At 44.0% G+C, this 25,738-nt stretch overlaps 1 protein-coding gene across 1 annotated transcript; it reads right to left on the bottom strand.

Moving 5' to 3' along the window:
* Positions 1-706: 706 nt before the first annotated feature.
* Positions 707-24,777, bottom strand: PSMD12 (proteasome 26S subunit, non-ATPase 12). The gene is made up of 11 exons (XM_088468532.1): positions 24,512-24,777; positions 21,970-22,029; positions 13,319-13,447; positions 12,157-12,264; positions 11,335-11,439; positions 5,933-6,082; positions 4,562-4,696; positions 3,628-3,740; positions 3,292-3,466; positions 2,464-2,541; positions 707-1,109 (listed from the first exon to the last, which is right to left on the bottom strand). The coding sequence occupies exons 1-11, from the start codon at positions 24,614-24,616 to the stop codon at positions 900-902; spliced, it is 1,368 nt and encodes a 455-aa protein (XP_088324658.1). The 5' UTR covers positions 24,617-24,777; the 3' UTR covers positions 707-899.
* Positions 24,778-25,738: the final 961 nt, after the last annotated feature.

Here is a 25,738-nt window from a genome sequence, read left to right as displayed (position 1 = left end):
CTGCAAAACTGTAAGATTACGATCCATTATGTACAATGTGATACACATGTATGCATCTTATCGTATGATCGGAAAGATCAATCGCACACCATTTAACCACATCGTATGGAGAATTTCAAGGGCAATCGTACAACACATCTTACCAACATAAAATTGCACCGTGTATGGCCGGCATAAGCTTGCGAGCAGGGTCCCCTTACCTGTTTGTTTTATTACCCAGTCCATTTTTCATTACTGTTCTATAACGGCTTTCTTCCCAATTGTTAAGCGCTATAGCATATGCTGGTGCTATATAAGTAAATGTTGTTCATTTATAAAAAGTGCAAGGACTAAACAGACCAAGGAGGTAAAAATGCTGCTGTACTATATTTCTGACAACTGGGCAAGTCCATTCGTCCATCTCACTTGTGTGATTACAAATAGAAATATGGCAATGTTCAATGAGCAACACTGCAATGATTTTCTGAGTGAAACAGCTGTTCTTATGAAAAGTTAAGTTCCCTTTCAAGCACGACATACCAAAATCATTGGCTTTTTCTTCACCTTAAAATTATTTTTTTGAATCTAAGACTGAGCAATTTAAAGCCAATATCAAGCCTTACATATGAAAAATATACCAGTACCAGGAGGAAAACCTGGATACAAAATAGCCCCTTTAGTTACAGGAAAGTACAAGAATGGAATAAACATACAATATCAGCAGTGCTTACAGAGACAGTACATGTGTATTTTATTATTAAGAACAAAAAAAAAAAAAAAAAAGCATAATTCCTTACTCTCAAGACTTTAAAAGGAACGAAAAAAAAAAATTATGCCCGATGGTGCCCATTGGCCTATAACACATCACAAGCTGGCACCTTGCCAACCAGTAGTTTTTAGCAGTAATGGCATTGCCAATCTCACTGCAGATTGTGGATCATCTCTTCTTTGGCTATAAGGTGTGTTGTTTTATTGACTAATGCCATCAGGGAGTTTAATTTCTGGGACCAGTCATTAAGGAGGTCATTGGGATCTTTCGGCCGCTGGAAGTTGATTATGCCAGCCATTCTGTCCACCTTTGCGTAAATGGTCTTGTTCACGACTAAATTAGAGAGAAATTCCTCAGACTCCTGAAAATAGGAGCAAAATGTCACAGTTAGCAACATTAACAGCCAATTTGTATAACTCATGAATGTTCATTCATTTCTGCCTCTCTCAATAAATTTGTTACACTGCACCACTAAACTCTTCAGTTAATAAAAAAAAAAAAAAAGAAAAAGAACTTTAGCCATCTGGTTCAACACAAGTAATGAGTATCCAAAAAAAAAAAGAAAAAAGTCACATCTAGACAATTGGCTTGCAAAAAAAAAAAAGTTCAAATAATCAGTGTCCTCAAATATTTACATATATGTTAATTGCGATTGTAGAATTAAAATACATAAACAGAGCACACACAAATAATGTACCCTCCAAAATATGGAATAATACAACCCAGAGTTTCCCAAACTCTGCCATTACAGACCAGATTGATTTAACTAGTACCTCAGTCAATTTGATTTAACCATCTGGACTCAAGCATGGATAGCCTTAAAAGCTGGACTGTAATGGTGGAGTTTGGGAAACTCTGCAATAACCCCTCAAAATAATTATCTGATGTCTGAAGTGACCAATTGTATACTGTACGATGCTGTGTATATTGTGCACTACATACACAAAATATAATTATATATATATATATATATATATATATATATATATATATACACACACACACACACACAAAACATCTTGCCAACATTGTGCTTTCATTTGCTTGCAATTTCTACACATCTCCTGCTTTTTGGTTGTGAAATTATAACTATTGCTTCTTCAAAAATGTATTTTAAAAAGTATACATAGTAATAATGATGGTACACATCTCAAAATAGTTTCTATGTTGTATCTTCAACATACGCCATCCCCTTAAATATTAGAATTCCCTTAACCCAGCGTTTTTTTAAACAACTGTGCTGTGGCACACCGCAGTAGTCAAGTGTACCACGGCAGTCAGCTCAGTGCACTTGTACTGTACTGTGTTTTAATCCTGAGGAGGCCAGTGTAGTGATTTTTATGGCTGTGGAGGCCAATGTGTGTGTTTTTCTATGTGGGATCCAAAGTGTATGCTTTTTCATTGGACACGCACGCCGCATCTCCAGATAGTGTGCCTTGGCAATTTTAAAATCTCGTGTTGTGTGCCTTGAGTGGCAAAAGGTTGAAAAATCACTGCAACCGTTCACTCACTGGACGATTCAATGCATACATATATACAGACACACACGTGTATATAAAATTCCATAAATCCAACAAGGACATAAACTAGTTAATGTAAAGAGAGCGATTTTTGTGCTCTTATACAGAATATGATCCACTTGCAGCTTGTTCATATAGTAGGTTCAGCATCGCAGACCACTTATTAGTTTCCATACATAATCTCTGCTTACTTACATCAACGGAGAGATCCAGTAATTGGGCCATTCTCTTCATTGTAATCCGTGTGTAATATTTTGCCATGATTCTTATATTCTGTAAAGACATATGCACACTAAGAACCTTTGTTGGTCAAAAAAAACCAATACCTTCCCATCACATAGAAATTTCTGCAGGCATTTCCAGGTAAAACCTTAATAAAGTTTTACCTGTTAAGTGTTGCATTGGCTTAGTACTTTCTTCCACCTAACTTAATGTTTATATCTTTCTGCTGGGATAGTGAGGACAAAGAAATGATAATGACGATCTCTGGCCCCACATCTGGACAACTGATAAAACAGACTACCGACAAGACAGGAATAGACACTGAATGGCAGCAGTCTGCTTACTGAGAGACTGAAGAATCTATAGGTCTTCTACTGTATTTTTCTGCAACATATTACAGAACCACACAAAGAGGGGATAACCATTGGCATAGTCTTATCTTTAATAAACCTCTGTCTTTAGACATTGTAACCTAGTGGACCAACTAGTTAATCATTTGTATTGATTGACATATTGTGAGTAGATGTGTAACAAATAGGAGATGTTGCCCAAATACATACTACTGTACAACAAACTCTTAAGGAGACCATTACACTGGCTAAGTAAAATATAGTGTTATATATAGGGCATGCTTGGATATGCAGTCCCACAACAGGTGATATTCCAGAGTTTACAAAAGTCTGATCTAGAGGTGGCCACATGTTTTTTGGAATGCTCAGGAAATACTTCAGGTGCAGCAATTACTGGAGCGCTGGGATTTATCATCTGTATTTTGAAAGACCCACAATAGGTAGAACATACATGCTCCACTACTCTGTTCTTTAGATCTTTCCAGTGTTTCTCTCCCTCCTCGTTGTAGCTGAAGACATCTGTAGCCACGCTGTCCAGTGAGCCCTCTCTTAGTTCCTTGCCATACTCGTCCACGAGCGTGCTCCAACGCATTAACTCCATTGTGGTGAAAAGTTTCAGTAGATCCCTGGAGAACAAACAAAACCAAAGCATATAAACAGCTCAGGATTTACACAATTGTTGAAACTTTGGCTCATCAATGCAGTAATGGGTTCTTAATGGTTGATCATTCTGTAGTAATAATGCAGCAGAGAAAGGGTTAATATTTCCGCAATTAATCACACTTACTTATATTTGGGGATATCTTCCAGTTTCTTATCAGTATTTATTCTGTGCACCAGATCAGACTGCTCGTTATCGTATGGGGACAGAATAACGTATAATACAACACTTTTCAGAGCCTGTTGGTAGGAAACACAATTATCAGATAACTCGGAGATAGAAAGTACTAGCAATCACTTTGTAATGGTTATTTCTCAGACTTTGGGGAAGATATACTATAGTGATGCTTCATGCCGTTGAGGAGAAGCAGGAAGCAATAACGCAGAGATATATTAACATCTCAGCCACCGGAATGGGAGAGAGAAAACGCCCACCTCTGGCGATCCATCCAAAACCCACAATGCATCAGCTTAGTGCCGATGCGCTGTCTCTTACCTCCTGACCAGCCCCACTGCGCAAGTGAGAGATCTCAAACACATCTTGTGCGCAGCCGGGCGGGCTTCCACAGAAGACCCCGCAGGTTTCTACAAATACCGACAGGTAATCCTGCAGATTTGTGAAAAAACTATAAGCCACAAAAGTGCGCTTATCATTTTTAAATTACATCCGAATAAGTTTCACAGTATTGTGAAGGCAAAATCATTAGATGTTTGCCTATAACATCTTACATCTTCTCCTGTGTTTGAAAAAAAATGACAGGAGCTGATTGGTTAGTACCTTATCCGTCTTCAAGCTTTGATCAAGCTTTGTTTTTGGGGGAGGTTTATCAAAGCTTGAAGACGGATAAAGTACCAACCAACCAGCTTCTGTTATTTTTCTAATACAGCCTGTAAAATGACAGTTAGAAGCTGACTGGTTAGAACTTTATCTCATTCTACAAGCTTTGATAAATCTCCCCCATAGTTCTAATTTAAAAGAAAAATTTTTTTTTTTTAAATGAATGGGGGACATTCTCTGTGCAGGCTAACACAACTGACAAAGTACTTTCTGAAAATTATACCTGTTGCCACTTTTCACTCTCGGCCTGAATGCAGGGGGTGTCATAGATAGCCCGGTAGTGTTTGCATATGGACAGGTAGGAGCCTTCATGTTGATCCAGCTGAATCATTAGGTTGTAATACTTCAGCTTCAGATTCTAGAGGGCAATATTTGGGAAACATGATTAATCAAGCGACCTGACCTGTAATCTTATCACTCATTACCAGACATATGCTGTATAATTTGGAACCTCAGCAGGAGATAGTTTTAATTAAAGCCAAGGTGTCACCAGCTCAGCTAATTCTAAGTTCAGCGCAGAAACACTTATCACCATCCTCACACTCCACACTACTTGTTGCCCTTCTGCTCCGTTTAAAGACTATGCTAATGATGGTCTTATTCTGGGTATCAATAACGAGGACAGCTGTCTGTATACCCTTTAAAAGACAGTGATTATTCTATTCATCAGGATCTCAAGAGCGCTAATCATGGGCCAATCTAGACCTCCGCGATTTCACCTATACATTTTCTTACCCCAAGCTATGAGACATCTGTGATTATACACTCCATGATAAAAAGTATCATCCTTGTGTTAGAAATGCACAAAAGAAATAAAGACAATCTAAGCAACTTGTAAATCAATGCAAAAATTACCCAATGAGGAAAGCTGCTCGTCAGGAAGACCATAGGAGAACAGAGGTAGACCTATAGCTGCCCATTACATACAAAGATCCTGTTTTACAGTTAGGAGCAAATACAGCTAAAGGGTGCAAACCTGCTCCTGGACCATATTGCAATGTAAGGGGTGCATTTTCTTTACATGTAGGGAAATGTTGCCTACTTTTGATGTAGCAAAGAAATACTTGCCACCTTTATTTTAACACGACTATTTAAACATGAGCTAGGATGCGGCCTCCTCCTAAATCCAGGTCTGTCCACTACCACAACCCAGACAGAACTCAGTTTACCAAGGTGCAAAAATGCTTCCTCATTAGATAAGATTTCAGGGTCCATAACACAGAGTATTACACAATTCAGCCTGGCTCTCTAGCTTTATCCTGCAGAATATATGGCAGGTGTCCTCTAGCAAGCTGGATGTCTGAGCCTTCTTTAGGGGCCATAAATAAGCCACATTTTAAGGTATATAATTGATACGGCTTAAAGATGAGCAATGTCTTCCAATAACATAATCCTCTCAATCACCCTGCAAATGTCACCATTTTAAAGATCATAAAATATAACATGGCATCTAATAGATGGCTTATCATGAGCACAATCAGCATTATGTAGATACAATATTTATGTTGAGATACAAACTGTGCAGTATTTGAATAATGTAAGCATCATAGATAACCAGTTCGTTAATGACATGGACAGAATTAAAATTATGTACCTCTGTGTTCTCATCTTGGAAAAACTTAGTGTTAATTTTCTTGCTTATGATTTGGGTGCGAATGTAATCTTTAACAGCCAAGCAGAGGCGCATCTGCTCCAAGATAAATTCTACTTTCTCCTTCTTCTCCATTGAGCCATATGTCTCCACCTGTAATCACAGCAGATATTACATTGAGCGTCTGCCCCTGAAATCACACAGCAGATATTACATTGAGCATCTGCACCTGAAGTCACACAGCAAATATTAAATTGAGCCATATGTTTCCACCTGTAATCACAGCAGATATTACATTGAGTGTCTGCCCCTAAAATCACACAGCAGATATTACATTGAGCATCAGCACCTGAAATCACACAGCAGATATTACATTGAGCATCAGCACCTGAAATTACACAGCAGATATTACATTGAGCATCTGCACCTGAAATCACACAGCAGATATTACATTGAGCATCTGCACCTAAAATCACACAGCAGATATTACATTGAGCATCTGCACCTGAAATCACACAGCAGATATTACATTGAGCATCTGCACCTGAAATCACACAGCAGATATTACAATGAGCATCAGCACCTGAAATCACACAGCAGATATTACATTGAGCATCAGCACCTGAAGTCACACAGCAGATATTACATACAGTAACACTTGGAATCAGCAGATACTAAATATAACAAAGAGTCCTGAAATCATGCAGCAGACATTACAAAGAGTGCAATTGAGAAAGAGCGCAAGCTAAATATTATATTACATGCAAACTATCTAGGGTTTAGAAACAAGATATTTAAGCTGGGTACACACTATACGATATATATATTACTTAATAACACTACTGCTGATTATAGGTAGCTTCAGGTTACCAAACGTTTAATACTGTTTAGCAGACTAACTTAGCATTTATTTTGTCTTATTCCTGCACTAACTACTCTGCAAAGCTTAAGCTCCATACACACTGTACGATATCTATGACCGATAACGTTCAACAATATATCGTTCATTTTTATGCAGTGAACGACCAACGATGTGTGTTCCCGCATGAACGATATCTATGATCGTCCATACATGCAGGCCAACTTGCACGATATTGTCAACTTTGCCTGTGCAGAGATGTGGCAGGACGACTTCACCGAAAGATATCTTTCAAGTCGTTAGTGGTACAGACGTGTGTATGCAGCTTTAGCCAGATTTATTATTTCCCTTGATACAGGATTGCCTTGTCTATTATATATTTCTGTAATGACTACACCTGCATTATTTTAGTTAGATTTTAGGCAGAATCTATAATCATAACTGGAGACTTTACATTTTCTTCTGAGAATGTCAGGGTCTTTAAGCAGCTGTCTGTAGACTACCAAATCTTTGCCCTTTCTTCAGGATTGTCTGACTCGGGGCCTTTCCTCTCTCAAAGATCAGGTTTCGGCCCTGTCGGTCTTTTTTTCAGAAGTGTCTGGCCATTATTCCGGAGGTACAGGCCTTCCTTCAGAGTGCCCTTCAAATTCAGCCTACAATCCCTCAGTGGGATCTAAATTTGGTCTTTGAAGCCCTTCATAGGCCCCCTACGAACTTCGAGACCGGGAAGTTGCAGTATCTTCTGTTGAAGGGGGTTTTACTTCTAACCATTGCATCCGCTAGACGAGTCTCCAAATTGGCTGCCTTATCTTGTAGGCCCCCCTTTGTAATTTTTCATTCAACAGGGTGGTTTTTCGGACTAAGCCTTCCTTTTTGCCAAAGGTAGCTTCAAAATTTTATTTAAACCAGGTTATTTTTCTTCCGGCCTTTCCTGGTCTTCTAGCTCTATATCTTTAGGGCTTTTGGACGTAGTCCATGCACTACAAATTTATATTGACTATACGTCTTCACCCCCACGTTGGGCTAGTGCTGTGAATCCCCCACGTCATTACTGCAGTATCCCCCAGATTGAATGCAAGAGTAAATTGGATTTTTGTACTCACTCATATTTCATCTGGGGGACACTGCTATCCCCCTCTGGTTTGTTGTTTTTCCTACGTGCAGCTGTTTTATACAACAAACAGAGGTCCGGTGGTGGTGGGAGGCATAAAAGGGGGCAGAGCTTTTCACTTAACTCTTTAGTGCCTATACTCCTGTGCCAGCCCTCTACCAAATATCATTACAGATATCCCACAGATGGCTTACGAGGAAGGGATTTCCAAGGAGTACAAAAATCCAAATTTGGTTTTTGCCTGTTTCATGTGCTAAACAAAAGATTGGAACAAGGTGCCACTGCACAGCATGCGCAGCAGGGTCTGGGGCTTTCCTCACCACAGAATATCAGAGTTCAGTAGTTGATTTAGGGAAAACGTCAGAGATTCAGATTAGTATTCTCTGTTGAGGAGATTATTAGTATCTACAACCAAAGTCCTCTTGGGTTACTAACATTCTGTCCTATTCTGGTGTCAGGCCTGTAAAAAGTAAGACGAAACAGACGTTTCCTTTCACATCCTCTCCTGAGTTTTCTCTAGACCTTGTAGACACTTGTCATCAGATAGAAATAGCAGTTCACCTATCACAGGTCTTTTATGACTGAAGTGCACTCTCTCAGCAACTCCTCTATGAGTGTTGCCTTACCTTATTAGGACAGAAAGCATCAGCAGACTACTTTTAAAAATCTTGGACGCGGTTCTCTTAAAATTTTGGCCTTGGCAGTAGTTGAGAAATGTGAGGTCTTGAAATGCTCTTTTCTTTCAGTGCACGCAACCAGAACAAAGTTAGAGATTTGCACTTTATGTTTCAGCCTACCCAAGAACATCTTTATAGGCGGAAAGTGATCTAGAAGTCTTATTGTCTTGTCCATGGGACAAAAGATAAAAGGTGTTTTCCCGCCAGTTGTCGGTGGTGAGTATCTGTCTTCTGTGTTCAGGGACCATTGGATATCTTCCCCCTTTCACGTTAAGGATATTTCATGAGTAGTTAAGGTCCTAGACCTCTTGAGATTTCCCACTGGATAGTTTCTATACAGGGATATTCCCAAGGAAAGCATTTTCATATTGATTCTTTAATTATTATTCAGTCTCTTTCAGGACTTGGCCTTGTTTCAGATTGTGGACTGATTAGGTCAATGATTCCCAACCTCGGTTCTCAAGGCACACTACCAGTCCTGGTTCTAGTGATATCCATGCTTCAGCACAGATGGTTAAATAAAAATAACTAAGGTACTAATTAAGTCACCTGTGCTCAACTATGGCTATCCTTAAAACTTGGACTGTTAGTGTGCCTTGAAGGCAGTGGTTGGGAACCCCTGGATTAGGTACTTATCGTCCTAATGCAAATATTAGTATGAAGCAGGACTTTTCTGCCGTTCATGCACTTAGAAGATGCTTATCTTCAGATTCTGCATAGGCTTTGTTGTAGGATTTCTTCAGGTGTGATCCCACAGAAGTGGCATGTGATCTATAACCTATGACAGCGCGTTGTTTAACACCTCAAACTCTAGAGGCTCTCAGTCTAGTACTTCTTATTTTGTGTTTGACAGTTCTCCCTTAGAACTTTTCACATCACCTTTAGTTAGTAGTAGGATAATGTCAGTTATGGCTGCACTGTTAAGAAAGGAGAGTCATGGTTGTATCCTTCATGGATAGTCTCCTCTTCAGGGATGATTTAACCTTCTACTCCATATGATTTTTGCAGCCTCTAAGGGTAGATTGTAGAATTTAAAGACTCAGGTCTGATTCCAGCACTGTGCAGTGTTGAGGTCTTGTATTAAGACATACTAAGAGTTTCAGAGCGAAGGTAGACATCATGATCATTTGAAATCTTAACTCGGAAAACCACACATTTTCTATACAGTAGCTTCTCAAGATTAGCACAATTTCCAGACTTCCACTCCTAAACTCCTCTATCAAAGGGATTCAGTTTAAACCTTTGTTTTGTGACCAAGTTTATAAAATGGGGCAGACTCCTGTGGTGGACCACAACAAGCGATTTCAACTACAGGTTGAGTCTCCCATATCCAAATATTCCAAAATAAAGATTTTTTTTTAGCATGACTGAGATTGTGAAACCTTTGCTTTTTGATGGTTCAATGTACACAAAAACTTTAAGGCACAAAATTAAAAAAAATATTGTATAAAATGACCTTTAGGCTCAGTGTATATGAAACATAAATGAATTTGATGTATGTACGCAAACTTTGTTTGAGCCACAAAATTATTGAAAATATTGCATAAAATTACCTGCAGGCTGTGTGTATAAGGTGTATAATTGCATTCTGCGTTTAGATTTTGGTCCCATTCCCAAAGATATTTCATTAGGATATACATATATTACAAAATACAGAATATTCTGATATCCAAACTGCCCCTGGTCCCAAGCATTTTGGATATGGGAGACCCAACCTGTTAAGAGTGCAGTATTATTAAGCCGGGTAACAACTAGACCAGAGATTCTCAAACTCGGTCCTCAGTTCACGTTTTCCAGGTCACTCAGCAAGTGCACAGGTGAATTAATTACTCACTGACACATTTTAAAAATCGACAGGTGGAGCTAATTATTTAAGTTGTAATTCTGCAAGGAGACCTGGAAAACATGCGCTGTTTGGAGTCCTAAGGACAGAGTTTGAGAACCTGTGCACTAGATGATATGTCGTTCAATCCACATATCATCCACACCGGCCAGCATGCATCGGCTATATTGCCGACGATGAGCGCTCCCGCACCTCGTCAACGACATCGTCCGCCAACCCTCCATTCAAGTTTGACGGGCGTTTGTCAGCAGGGGCCATGCTGCCTAAAGTAGCATGGTTGTCGCTCCTGGCATCGGCAAGTGTGTAGGCACTTGCCGATGCCGGCACGCCGCCATGTCCCGTTGCCAACGAGGTCGGTGCACATTAGATATCGTCTAGTGTGTACCGGACTTTAGTGATCAAGACAATCAGTCAATCCACAGGCATAAATTTAGGTACATATTACTTTTCTTTCATCAGCTCAGATAAAGCATGAATTGTTGCTATTTCCTGTGCAGCAAGTCATGTGTCCTCAACTCAACAGCAGCCTTGTAATATTGCTAACTTGTTTTCGGTCAATGCTAATTACAGGTTTTGACATATTCCATATTGGAATGTTCCTTTGGACTACTGGTGCGGCGCACAGCTAGGTCTGAGCATACTGTCCCTCGACAGACAGCTTTATTTTAGATACTCAGTTACATCCATTTCTCCAAATCCATCTGAGGCACACACAGTTCTGCCCTTAGGCTCATCGGTTCACTGTTTTCTGGATGAGAATTATGGAGTGCGAATACTTAAGGACTGGTGTTGAGAACTCTTCTCTATAGATTACAGTGCATATGCACTCATACTGAAGTGTACCACAGAATTTTGGTCTGAACCCTACTCATTCATTTGCAGAGCATCAGTACCACATGCCATAATGTGCATTACCTGAAGTTCCTGTAAGATGGAGGCTGCCTCATTCACATCCCCACTCTGTTCCTTTATACCAGCCAGGGTATTTGTGAGACGAGCACGTTCTATTTCTACATATATCTGAAAGAAACAAAATAATGTGATCACTGCACAGAGTCCAGTCAGATCCATCACCAGTGTGGAATGCAGACAAAATAGCGGACACTCATGAAGACATCAGCATCATAGCTATGACAGCATGTAAAGCGAATTGTCATGCTACACTATAACTGGAAACATCAACACCTACACACAGTCTTAGACATACTGAATTAAAATGACATCTGCTATTTTTATATCTAACTATGTTAGATAATAAATAAAAGGAACTGCAAATATAGTATGCTCCTTTTCTACTGCTTTATGGTTGAAATAATGTTTGATAGTAACAAAGTAATAGTGGGTGTGTCCAGAGTTCTATTGTACTGAATTAGTACAAGGCAGCTAAAACGTCCAGTTCACAAGTACATAAGTTAGAAACAACTTTACTATATTACATTACTATCAACAAATATTAGTTTCAGAAGGTTGGCCTAAAAGAGAAAGGCAGTAAACTATAAAGATATACAATAGGGAGAGAGTGGACTACACACTGAAACACTAGGAAATTGCTACTAAAAACATTTGCCAAACCAGAGTGAAAAACTCCAGGATATGGCAGTAAATTGGTACAGACAATATTACAGTGAAAAAAAAAATAAAAAAATGTATATATATTTATATATATATATATATATATATATATATATATATATATATATATATATATATATATCTTCAATCTGTTCCTGTTCTCACCTTTCCTTCTGTAACCGTCCGCAATGTGTCAATTAATCGCAGTTTGATTGGAAGGTCTGTTATCTCCTCTACATACTTACAGGTCTGCTGGACCATCTTAGCCACGGCCTGTGCAAACACAAAAACATGAATGTGACACAGAATACTTTAACATCACCCTGTGATAAAAATCAAGACTGGGGCTGCAACGCCCGAACAAATGCTGCAGGGACATACAGCAGTGAACGGCAGCTAAACTGGACGGGCAAATTTAAACGCCTGCAAAGTTGTGACATCAGGCCTGCACATCGGGCAGACGATTGCTAAGTGCATATGCACTTAGCAATCGTCAGATAGGTCGGCGGGGCTGACCCGTCAACTTAGTGTGTACCCAGCATAAGAGGAAAGCAGCTGCAGCTGACCCTGTACTGACTATGATAGCACCTGGGACCAAGCCAGGCCATCAGGTGCCGTCGAGATGGAGGCCAAAGGGGCTCATTCGGAGTCCAGAGAGAGAGCTTGGCTATAACGACTCCCACGGAGGGAAAAACCCTGTATGGCTCCAAAGCCTGTGTGTTGAGCTGCGTGAGCTCCCGAATAGGATGGCTTTGCCATTTAGCTCAGCCTTTGGTCCTTTGTCTCATATGCTGTACACAGAGCATCCACCCTGAACTAGGCACAATGCAATTTGGAGCGTCATCAAGAGTAGGCAGTAAAATAAAAAGGACAAGACAGTTACAACTGCACAACTCTGGAGAATGTGGAGTTGCATAAAACAAATGCAAGAGACAGGAAAGAGGAGAACACTAAAACTGTGTATAAACCCAATATACCTCACTGCTTTTTCCCTGTAGATGAGTGGGCAGATAGGAAAAAGGAGCTACTGCACCCCACTGATAAGGGCTTTGGATTCGTTCTGCTGGGCTTGCTAAGTGAAAGCCACACTAGGTAGAAAGGCCTAAAGGGATGGTACATCCCGCCAGGGACCAACACAGATGGATGGTAGCCGCTTGTCCAGGAACCGGACATTTTATTTTCAACATCCACCAAAGACAGACAGCGGTCACTGTTCTGTTAAGGAGCACACACTTATCATATATATCCCCAAGACAATAGCAATGGTCTCTAATCTATTAAGGTGCACCCTTTTATTACAAATGTACCCCAAAGAATGGTCACTCACCTGTTTAAGTTGACTTCTCCTCTTGGATAGCAGCATAACGTTTTCATTCAGCAGGTCCCACTCTTTGGCTTCATAGCACATTTTCACAATGGCCACCAAAATACGCGACGTTGACACCATGTCGGAAGCCTGTGAGAGAAGATCATTTGCATGAGCTGCACACAATAAAAGTGTCCCTTTAAAATATACAGATGCCCCAAAATGAAAGAAAATAGGGATCAAATAAAATAAATCACTGGCAACATAAAATAAGTAAATACTGCATATTAAACAAAATAATCACTCAATGTGGATAACAAAGTAAGTATTAAGGGGGGAGGAGCAGGTGCACACTATAAGCACTAAGAATACTAATGATCAAAAAAAAAATCTATAATAGACTGCAATAATTAACATGGTTTTAAAGGTTTCTTAGTACATGTTTGGCCAAAGATGTTTGCCAACTTGCCATGTCACAGAGAACCTTATATAGGTGGGTCCCTAACATCTCTAATACTGACACACTAATTTATTTTGGACTTAGCTATCATAGGGCCCATTAGATGTGTGTACTGCAATGCAAGGACCCATACCATAGGAGGAGGAGTGCTAGCCCAAGAGAAGGGGTCTCACCTTCAAAATGTACCTTAAATACACAAACAGAGGAAAAGGTAGGGGCTGGCCTGCACATCCTAATATTAAACATGATAATAGATGCTACCATGCTGAGACCTGCAGTTCTACAGCAAAAAAGAAGGAGGGAGGAGCAGGTGCACACTATAAGCACTAAGAATACTAATGATCAGAAGATCTATAATAGACTGCAATAATTAACAGTAGGTATTGAGTCAGCTCTCATCTTAGGATAAGGTGGGCTAGTTTCCTAAACACAATTATATTTTGTTCTTCCCCTCCTATTCTACTATTAAATGTATTAGTTGTTTCTCTGAATCCAGCTACAAAATGCGTCACCATTCATTATGGTGCTGCAATAGAAATGTGCCCTTATACACCTTTGCTGCAGTCAGGCCAAAATGTCCCTCTTGGAGATCCAGGTTCTGTGAGATTGTGCTACCGCTAGGTGTCTTTTTTGCGTCTTTTCTTGTCAAAAATGCATCTAAGTCACAATGCGATGTGACTAGGACACACCAGCAGACTGTGCGGATTCATTTAATATGTGCCACTAGTATATCTATGTGCGACTGAGTCCCTGAATCTGTATAAGAAGTGCTACAATGTAGAGGCTGCAGCTTTTTTCATTGCAAATTGTGCTTCATATACAAACTCAAGTGGTCACAGATATACAAGTGTCGCGTATCAAATTAATCAGTGCAGTCTGCTGGTGCGTTCCAGTTGCATCTTCGGAAAAAAAGTAGTAGAGTTACACGGGACCTGGCAGCTCACTCGTGCCAGACAAGTTGCACTGCGTGGCGCATTGAGGGTACATGTATGAAGACGCATCTGTACTGCCTCAGCTTGAGTACAGTCACTAATGCAAGATCAGGGGATTAGCCAATTATGTTTCAGACAGTGAAGGGGGACATTCCTTGAACCAAATGATGTCAAAAGTACAGTGGCTTAGATGCCACTTTTAAAATGTGTACAATTTTCATATGCTACTGAAAAGGTAAACTTCAACTATAAGTGATTGCTATAAATATTCTGTAAAACCTTAGGATATCAGTCAATCTACATAGAGATTGTTAAGTCTCTGCATTTTTACCTTTTACGTCAACAGGAGTGGTGATAGTCAACTCATTTTTCTAGCAACAAATTAAATATTAGCAACAGACTACAACCAAATGGTGCACTCAATTGACAAGTATTATAATATGAGATATGGTAAGAACTTACCCTTGTTATCTCTATTTCTACGAAGTCCATAGGGTTCCACAGGATACCTTGGGGTATAGGTGTGACGTCAGTCGCAGGGCACCAAAGAGTTAAGCTTTCAGCCTCCCAGGATGCACTAGGTCCCCCTCCTATACCCCGCCCCCGGGCCAAGGCACCTCAGTTAGTTACCAAGCCATAGGCCGGAGGAGGAGAAGGAAGAGAGAGAACAAAGATCTGGACACATACAAGAATCACATTCTCACCAGAGGGAGACGGAAAACCGGTGACCAGAGCAAAGCCCATCTGCAGCACAGGTGCGACAGGGCGGGAGTCCTGTGGAACCCTATGGACTTCGTAGAAATAGAGATAACAAGGGTAAGTTCTTACCATATCTCATATTTTCTACTTCAGGGTCCATAGGGTATCCACAGGATACCTTGGGGATGTCCCAAAGCAGTATCCTTTAAGGGTGGGGACGCTCCTGTGCAGAAAGGAGAATCCGCCGCCCGAAGGAAGCATCCTGAGAGGCGAAGGTGTCAAACCTGTAATACCTCACGAAGGTATGGACAGAAGACCACGTAGCAGCCTTGCAGATCTGAACTGCCGAGGCACCACGTCGAGCTGCCCACGAAGGACCCACAGACCTAGTGGAATGAGCCTTCAGAGAAGGAGGGACCGGTAGGCCTTCATGAAGATAAGCTTCAGAAATAGCCATACGGATCCAGGCTGCCAAAGTTTGCTTTGAAGCAGGCCAACCCTTTTTACGGAAGCCAAAGAGGACAAACAAAGCGTCCGACTTCCTAAACGAAGAAGTGCGGTCAACATAAGTCCTTAAGGCCCGCACAACATCCAAAGAGGCCTCACCCACGGAAAGACCCGGTGAGTTAAAGGCCGGAACAACTATTTCCTCGTTAATATGAAACTGGGAAACAACTTTGGGAAGAAACTCGGGCCGAGTGCGGAGCACTGCCCTGTTCCCATAAAAAACCAAGAAAGGGGGTCTACAAGAAAGAGCCCCTAACTCAGAAACACGTCTGGCCGAAGCAATGGCCAGAAGGAAAACAGTCTTAGCTGTTAGCCATTTAAGATCCACTGAGCCCAGTGGTTCAAACGGCGGTCCTTGGAGAGCCCTCAGGACCACAGCCAAATCCCAAGGCGCCACAGGTGGAACAAAGGGCGGCTGAATGCGGAGAACACCCTGCATAAAGGTGCGCACATCCGGGATTGTAGCAATCCTACGGTGAAACCAGACAGATAGGGCCGAAACCTGTACCTTCAAAGAAGCAAGGCGAAGCCCATGATCTAGTCCCGCTTGCAGGAAGGCGAGAATCCGAGACAGACGAAACTCCCGCGGTGCATAACCTCTCGGTCGACACCACTGGAAGAACGTATGCCACACGCGATGGTATATCCTCGCGGAAGACGGTTTCCGAGCTCGCAACATGGTACGCACCACAGAGCTGGAAAACCCCCGGGACCTCAGCATGGCCGTCTCAACAGCCACGCCGTCAAAGACAGCCGAGTCAGGTCCGGGTGAAGGCAAGGACCCTGAGACAGAAGGTCCGGTCGTAGCGGCAACCGCAGAGGAATGTCCACGGACAGACCCTGAAGGTCTGAGAACCAGTGCGGTCTGGGCCACGCGGGAGCTATCAACAGGAGTGTCCCTCCTTCCTGTTTGAATTTCCGGATTACCCGTGGAAGAAGGGAGACCGGAGGGAACAGGTATGCGAACCGGAACGTCCACCGGACGGACAGAGCATCCACCAGAGACGCCCCTTCGTCTCTTGTGCGAGACCCGTACACCGGCAACTTGTTGTTGTGCCGGGACGCCATGAGGTCGATTTCTGGAAGACCCCACCTGTCCACCAGTAGTTGAAAAACGTCCGGGTGCAGGGACCATTCCCCCGGATGAACGTCCTGGCGACTTAGAAAGTCCGCCTCCCAATTGAGCACTCCCGGGATGAAGACCGCTGATATGGCCGGAAGATTGCGCTCCGCCCAAACCAGGATCCGAGAGACCTCTACGAGAGCCGCCCGACTGCGAGTTCCTCCTTTCCTGTTTATGTAGGCCACGGTGGTAGCGTTGTCCGACTGGACCTGCACCGGGCGACCCTGGAGAAACCGCTGTGCCTGCTGGAGAGCATTGAAGACCGCACGGAGTTCCAAGATATTTATTGGAAGCTCCGCTTCTGTCGGCGTCCACCTGCCCTGGAACAAGTGTGGACCCGAAACTGCTCCCCAGCCCCGAAGACTGGCGTCCGTTATCAACAGGACCCAATTTGGAACCCAGAACGGACGTCCCTTGTTGAGGTGGGTCGTCTGTAACCACCACGTAAGGGACAGGCGAACCTCCTGGGTGAGCACAATCGTCTGGGACTTCAGAGACTGAGTCAGCCCGTTCCACTTGGACAGGATCAGGTGCTGCAGAGGTCTGGAGTGAAACTGGGCGTATTCCACCATGTCGAACACCGACACCATGGAGCCCAGTAACCTCATCGCCGAGTGTAAGGACACCCGGCGGCTGTGCAGACAACTGCGCACCCTTGACTGTAAAGCAGAGATCTTGTCCTCCGTCACGAAGATCCTTTGCTGTCCCGAGTCCAATAAGGCTCCAAGATGCAGAATCCTCCGAGACGGGATTAGAGTGGACTTCTGCCAGTTGATTAGCCAGCCGTGCCGTTGCAGCAGTGCAATGGTCAGGTCCAAGTGGCGTAACAGGAGCTCTGGAGATCCTGCCACCAATAACAGGTCGTCCAAATACGGCAACATGCGGACTCCCTGCAGCCGCAGAGAAGCCGCCATGACCGCCATCACCTTGGTGAAAACACGTGGTGCTGTTGCCAGGCCAAAAGGTAACGCCCGAAACTGGAAGTGGTCGCTGCTGATTGCAAACCTGAGGAACTGTTGATGGCGCCAAAGAATAGGGACATGCAGGTAAGCGTCCTGTATGTCCAATGACACCAAGTAGTCCCCAGGTTCCAGCGCCAGAATGATGGACCGTAGGGTCTCCATCCGAAACTTCGGGACCCGCAAAGACTTGTTGAGTGCTTTGAGGTTGAGAATCGGACGATATGACCCATTGGGTTTCTGTACCAAAAATAGATTTGAATAGAAACCCTGGCCCCTCTGGGAGAATGGAACCGCCACTATAACTCCAGCCTGGAGCATAGTGTGCAATACCTTCCGCAGCTCCGTAGCCTTGTTCCGGTCTGATGGGAGACCCGTGGTGAAGAAGCGAGCCGGGGGTCTGTGCCGGAAGGAGAGGGCGTATCCGTGGGAAACCACCTCCAGAACCCAAGTGTCTGTCGTAGTGGTCGACCAACACTGGGCGAACTGTAGCAGGCGGCCTCCCACCCTGGGATCCCCCAAAGGGAGGCCCGGACCGTCAGGCCGCAGGCTTGTCATCTGGCTTGGGGGCCGGACGTCTGGTACTCCATGCCTGCTTCCGGGGCTTGACCGATTTCTTAGGGCCAGCCTGTCGAGGAAACGACTGTGGTTTGGGCCTGCCCTGGGCCCTAGATGACCGAAAGGACGATGGTCCCGAACCAGAAGGAGCAGCGGCCGACGGGAGACAGGCAGATTTGGCTGCCGCCAGCGTGGCCACAATCTTATCCAGATCCGGACCGAAGAGAACTTCTCCGGTAAACGGCAACGCTTCCAGACCTTTCTTGGAATCTGCGTCCGCCTTCCAGGATCGCAGCCACAAGGTGCGACGAGCAGCTACCGCTGCTGAAGAAATTCTAGACACCAGAGTACTAATGTCTAGAGCCGCCTCGTTGATGTAGGTGGCCGAATCACGGAGATTGCCAATCAACTCCGCCTGATCGGCCGGACAGTCGGATTCAAAAGAAGCCTCTAATGAATCCGCCCAGCGCTCCATCGCTCTGGCAACCCAGCAAATGGCCATAGCCGGCCGTGCTGCCCCCCCTGCAAGGGAATAAGCGGACTTCAGGCAGATTTCTACCTTGCGGTCCGTAGCATCCTTAAGGGAGGACATGGATGGCATCGGCAATGTGGCACTACGGACAAGACGGGTCACGTGAGAATCCACCTGTGGAGGGGATTCACACTTCGCAAAATAATTATCCGCGAACGGATAAGCCACCGCCAGGCGTCTCTGCGGCTGGTATCTTTTGCCAGGTTGTTTCCACGCCTCCTCTAAATGGTCCACCAACTGACCCGAAAGAGGAAAGACTGTGGCATCGCCCTTCACATCTTTGAAAAAGGCATACTTAGATTTAGCCGCTGGGGGAACTTCGTCCTCAATCACCAAGGCTGTGCGGACCGCCCGAATAAGTCCAGGAATATATACTTTGGACTTAGCATCAGCGTCCTTAGTATGGAGAGGTTCCTGATCGTAAGGATCTAGAATCTCCCCATCATCAGACGTCCCTTCGTCATCCTCATAAGGAGCGGACAGAGACGCCACCGGCCTTTTATGAGACCGCATCACAGACTCCCCTTGCAACACATCCGACAAGTGCTGTACAGAACTCGTCAGGGAGTTAACCCACGCTGGCTCCTGAGAACCCGGGAGCGGGGAAAAAGGGAGACTGTGGGGTACCACCAATTGTCATGGGAACCCCTGCATGGGTGACGACACCACAGACTGCTGGGACAAACCCATCGGAGTAAACGCGGGCTGCGGAGCTAACTGGCCCACTAAAGCTGTTAACGCCTGAGCGAAACAAGCCCAGGGCGGCTCCTGTACCGGTGCTGTAACCGTAATAGGCCGCGCCATGGACAAACACTGCCGGCAAAGGCCCTCCGCGCTACCCTCCCCCTCCGCTAACGGTACTTTGCACGTGGTACACTGTAGCCGGAGGGGAAAATCACTTTCAGACATGATGGCACCACGTATGTGACCTCTCTCACCAATTAAGTATTAAATAGGCGAGAGACCACCCTGCAGCACCGCACCGCAAGGGCTTTAGCAGAAAGAACAGGGACAGTAATAAAGCTGACAGTTTAGAGAAGAAAAGATTACAGGCAGCAGCGCTAGCACAGTCACATACAATGCAGAAAAATAACAATTCCTGCACTAACAGCGCTGATCACTCAACTACACAGACACAGGGCCTGGTAGGACACAGCGCTGCATACACAGACCTGACCACAGCGGAGGTGAGGTATGCGGGGGGACCCAGACCACGATGCTTCCGTCCAGCGCTTCCAGCAGCGTTCACCATGCGTTCTGGAGAAGATGGCCGCCGAGGAGCAGAGAGGAGGCTGGCCTGGGGGAGGAGCGCTGCCACAGGACCAGTCGGCAGCATGCAGAGAGGGCTGTGTGCAGCGGGGGAGGCGCCGGCTGTGAGACAGGGAAGGCGCGCTCCCCTGGCATGCATTTAACCCCTGGGACGCCGCAGCGCTACCGCTCTGCTGCGGTCCGCTGTCCCAGGGGGTAGTGGAAGCGCAGGTTGGTCGCCTGGCTCCACGCTGCAGCCAGTCCCCAGGGAGCCCCCTGCCTGGGGACTTAGGACCATGTGATCAGCGGGGACCCACCGCGGGACCCCGCTGCTTACCTCTGTCCCCCTTGAATCCGGCCATGGTCCGGAGCATCTGGGGTCACCGCTAGCTGTGACCCCAGACGCCCACCAGCATCCCCGGATCAGTACTGGCGTTCTGGTACCGGCGGGGTGTAGGGAAGACAGCATGGACGTCAGGACTGACTGTCCATGCTGTTCATCCAGTTGTGCAGCCACAGCTGCATGAAGAATAAGCTTCAGGGGCTCTTCTAGCCCCCACTCCAACAGGTGCACCCGACTCCGGCCGGGCACCAAACTAAACTGAGGTGCCTTGGCCCGGGGGCGGGGTATAGGAGGGGGACCTAGTGCATCCTGGGAGGCTGAAAGCTTAACTCTTTGGTGCCCTGCGACTGACGTCACACCTATACCCCAAGGTATCCTGTGGATACCCTATGGACCCTGAAGTAGAAAAACAAGTTTGAGTTTTGCAGAGACAATTAGCAATAAAATAACAATATTCAGCTCATACGTGCACCTCATAACATCCTATGAAATATTACCTCCCACTGCAACTTTCCACTTATCTGACCATATGTGTGCACCATATGTCAGATGAACGATTTGAACAACGATTTTTGCCTGTATTAAAATGAATTAAATCTGACAAATCTGACTGCAAACACATCATATGTCAGATATCGTTATCTGACAAATGGGAATGCACATCGTTCATCTGACAAACATGTCAGATTTTCCTTCAGATGTGAACAATTGAATGATTATTAAAATCGTTATTGTACAGATCTGAAGGAAAATCTGACCGTGTGTGTGCACCATTAATTAGTATACGAGAACTTTTCAGATATGAGAGTACTCTTCTTTATTCAGCAAGAACGCCCCAATAAAACAGACAATAGGGCTCCATTACAAAGAGTGTAAGGTGAAAATGTGCATTCAACCACTGCAGCTAATTAACAATTATATTTAAGTGTTGTGTGCAAGTTACACTACGAAATGAAATGTCTAATTGGTTGCACTGGTTTAGTGCAAATGTTGCACCCAAATGAAATGGGTAGAAGAACAATGTGCGTAAACAACTCATGAAGCAGCAGGTTAATTCCACGATTAGTGCTCATATAGGTCAATGACTATTACCATTTAATAAAGATAATGAAGTACTGGTGGCTTGCATCATAATCTATAAATAAAATATTTACTGGTAAGGACACTGGGTGATCCATAGGACTGCACACAGACCCTGGCACATCAGTTATCCAAAACCACAGGAGATCTATACATTAAAGACAATAGCTGCAACATAACTATTGGCTTTCACTTAACAAATAAAGAAAAGCTGGTTGTTTGTGTACGTACTGTTCGAGTCTGTTTTTCCAAGGACAGAAGTATTTCAATCACCTCCTGGAGTTTTCCTTCCTGGAAAAAAAAAAGAAGGATATAGTTTAATCAGTTATCTCTATAATAGAAAAAAAAAATCTGTTTATAACTGAACAAACAATTAACATTTCATAGAACTACAGCAAAAACATCACATCATACATGTCATTTTATTGAAGTGAACAAATACATTTAAGAGGACAGACATTTTATTCTAAATTTAAAAACATGTGGCGGACAAGAACTATTTCCATCATAACCCTATATATAAGCAGTGGTTTAGATAGCAAATTTGTTATAAAGTTATTTCTTCTTTTTTTTTTTTTTTTTTTTTAAACCAATGCAACAAAACAAACCTATTTACCTGGAATTAGGGTTGGCCATCAGAAGAGTGGCATCATACTAACGCATTTTTGCCACCACTGTTACATGCGTTGTTGATGACATGCAACCAGCACTAGCTCACCATTCCATGGTTTAAACCAGAGTTTTCCAAGCTTCGCCATTACAGTCCAGGTTTTAAAGGATATCCATGATTGAGTCCAGATGGTTAAATCAAATTGATTGAGGTAATAATTGTCACCAGTGCTCAAGCATTGATATCACTAAAGCATGGACTGTAATGACAAAATTTGTTAAACTCTGGTTTAAACCATCAATGGTGTACTTGTACACTTGTGCAATGGACAGAAATAGTTTGTGCATGCACAAAGGAGCTCTACTATGGTTCTAGTGAATGCAGTGATATCACAAAACATTGAGAATTCACCACTGGAACAAAGCAGGCAACGCTTGCCACCGTTCCCACTAATTGAATAGAAAAAAACCCTACTCAGATCGGAAACATTAATAGTTGACAACAACCGATGGGCATTGGGTATTAAATTACCATGTAACCTGTTGCTCTGAAGTCTTAAAAAGTCGGTGACATTATACAAATATAATTGAGTGGCGGAGGCAGTCCATACAGTAGGCACTGTATTAAAAGCTGGTTGCCACTTGCAGACACAGTAAATATTACAGGAGCAAGCATTCTGATTCACGGTCACAGAGTATCTTCGAAATGATATTGACCAAAAGTGGAGTGATCATATAAGTACCTCTTTTAGCTGTTGAGTAAAAAGAGCTTATATCTACCCCAATATGACCATGGTTCTACTGTAATATAAATAATTTCCTTGCAATAAATACTTATACCAGTGGTTCCCAAACTGTGTGCCGTAGGGCAAGGGTTGGTGGTCCAGAACTAAATCAAAATTATTTGAAGTCCATGTGTTAGGCAAAACCAGAGCTGGTGGCTGCCAGTCATAAAATATGTGGAAGCAATCACAACCCAGTACACATCCAGGACAATATGTTGATTTATAAACACATTGGGCATTTTACTTTCTTCCATTAAGGAATCAAAATGGACCCACATGGGAATACTTATCACCGTTTAACATATACAGTATTAGTATTCAGCCCTTTTGCTAAGGTTCCCACATAAACTGTGGAGCAATGTTATGTTTTAAAGGCCAAATAACAAACTGACTGGAGTCCACAGACCTTATAATTAAAGTGTGAGTTGATTTCAAAATAAATACACCTGTCTGATACCCCTTTTACACTAATGTCAAGGGTCTGACCCAGGATTTGGAACACAGTCGCAAATCAGGTAAAACCTGGGACATACCCCTTTTACACTGCACAGTTTACACTGCACTCGGGTGCAGTGCCAGCGCTTGGAGACAACACTAATGCAGCTCTCCCCTTCCTGTAAATGGATCCCATGTTGGATGACCTGGGTTACTCATTTACACTGAGCTTACCCTGGTCCTTCCCGGGAAAAACCCTGCTTGCTAGGGTTCCAGGGTTTGGTTCTCCAGGTGGAGACGTTTCCACTGACCAAAATCCTGGGTTGATACACATTCACATGCAATAACCCGGGACTTTTAGGTCAGTGGAAAAAGGGGCCACAAATGGTTAGTGTGGAGGTTCCCAAATGCGGTCCACAAAGCTCCCCAACAGTTCAGGTTTTAGAGATATCCATGGTTGAGTAAAGGGTGAATTTATTAGTTTTTCAGTCAATTTGATTGAGCCAATTGTGCTCAACCATGGATATCTCTAAAACCTGAACTGTTGGGGAGCCTGGAGGACTGCGTTTGCCCTGCCAGCTGCCATTCCCATCCCAAGTTTATACACTAAGGAGAAGCAGCAGCTTCCCAAAAATGAATCAATTAACTGGGAATTGACAATGTTATAACCAAGCACAGCCTGTCTATCCAATTGTACATATATACAGAGCTGACATGGCAGAGTGCTCAGCACCAGTCTGAGCTTCCAGCAAGCTGTGAAACCATGAGGTCAGGAAAAAAATTAAAAAAGCTGCGGCTTCTTCCTGCCCTTGTGTGTGTGCTACACAGGAACAAGGCTCCCCGGGCACACAGGAATGAAGGAGACTGAACTCCAAGGAAACCTCCAGGCTGAGGCCTAGTACATCCCCAGGGCAGCGTGACTCAGCCCCCGCTCCATCTCTTACCGCCACCAGCTTCTCGCATTCCGGCAGCCGTTGGTCCACCGTGGCGCTGTAGTCCACTTCCATCTTGACAATGCGGCCATCGGAGCGCTCCGTGTCATCAGCCATATCGGTAACGGAGCAGAGACCGAGCCGCAAGATGACAGCACCGGGAAAAAAAACAGTCGGGCGAGAGCCGAAGACACCTAAATCTGCTAGGACCTCAATGACAATGTAAGAAACACAAAGAGACAGGCGTATGCCGGGACAGCCTAGGTGACGTCGTAACACAACGCCTTTTTTCCCACGGGTTTTTTTTGTTCACCTTTTAAACTTTATTGACAGAATGAGTAACATTACATGAACCACGGCGTGATATTGTGGCCGGGCAGGGCAGGCTGTATAGAATGTTATGGTTAATTGCTCTGCTCGCCTTATACCATGGGGGGTATTCAATTAGCCGCGGAGTTTACCCCGCGACTAATTGCCGGCCAAAATCCCTGTGGCGTGGGGAGAAGCTATTCCATTAAATAGCTTTTTGCATTCGCCAAAATATCGCGCAAACTCTAGTAGCGCACAATGCCGGCTCCAGGCACACCGTGCATGCGGCCGCCCAAGTGCGCCATGTCCGGCTGCAGAAGATCCCCGCCCTCCACACCTATTTTTATTTTATGCTCTGGGGAGGGCTGAGTGAGGGATGGAGCAGATGGGAGTACGGGACAGCGTTGGGTGCCAATACACCTAATACCGCTTAAACTTCGTAATTAATGGGCTTTTTCCCCCTCGTGCAAGCCGATTTGATGTTTTTTCCGCTGGCATTACCTCGCTGCTCCGTGAGCGGCGAAGTTCAGTCTGACCTCGAGGATTCGCACGTGGAGTAATCCACGCTAATTAAATAGCTCCAGTGTGGCAATTGAATACCCCCCTAAGGTGTGTCCAATGGTGCATACACACGTTACGATTTTAATGGACGATATCGATCAACGATAAATCATTCATATCGTTCATTTTTATGAAGCGAATGAACAACTAACGATGTGCGTTCCCGCATGGACGATAACGATATCTATGGTCGTCCGTATTGCAGGCCAACTTGGATGATTTCAACACGATTTACATGTTAAAAGATGACTACACTGAAATATCTATCATAGGGGGGCGATTCAATTCAACGCGAATTGAATAGCGCCGGGAGCGACCTCCCGGAGCTATTCAATTCAGTGCGCTGTGTGTACCTGAATGTGTCATCGT

The sequence above is a fragment of the Taudactylus pleione genome, unplaced genomic scaffold (assembly GCF_031769625.1).
Source record: "Taudactylus pleione unplaced genomic scaffold, aTauple2 ptg000012l, whole genome shotgun sequence".
NCBI classification, from domain to species: domain Eukaryota; kingdom Metazoa; phylum Chordata; class Amphibia; order Anura; family Myobatrachidae; genus Taudactylus; species Taudactylus pleione.
This window is presented reverse-complemented; position numbering and strand designations above follow the sequence as displayed.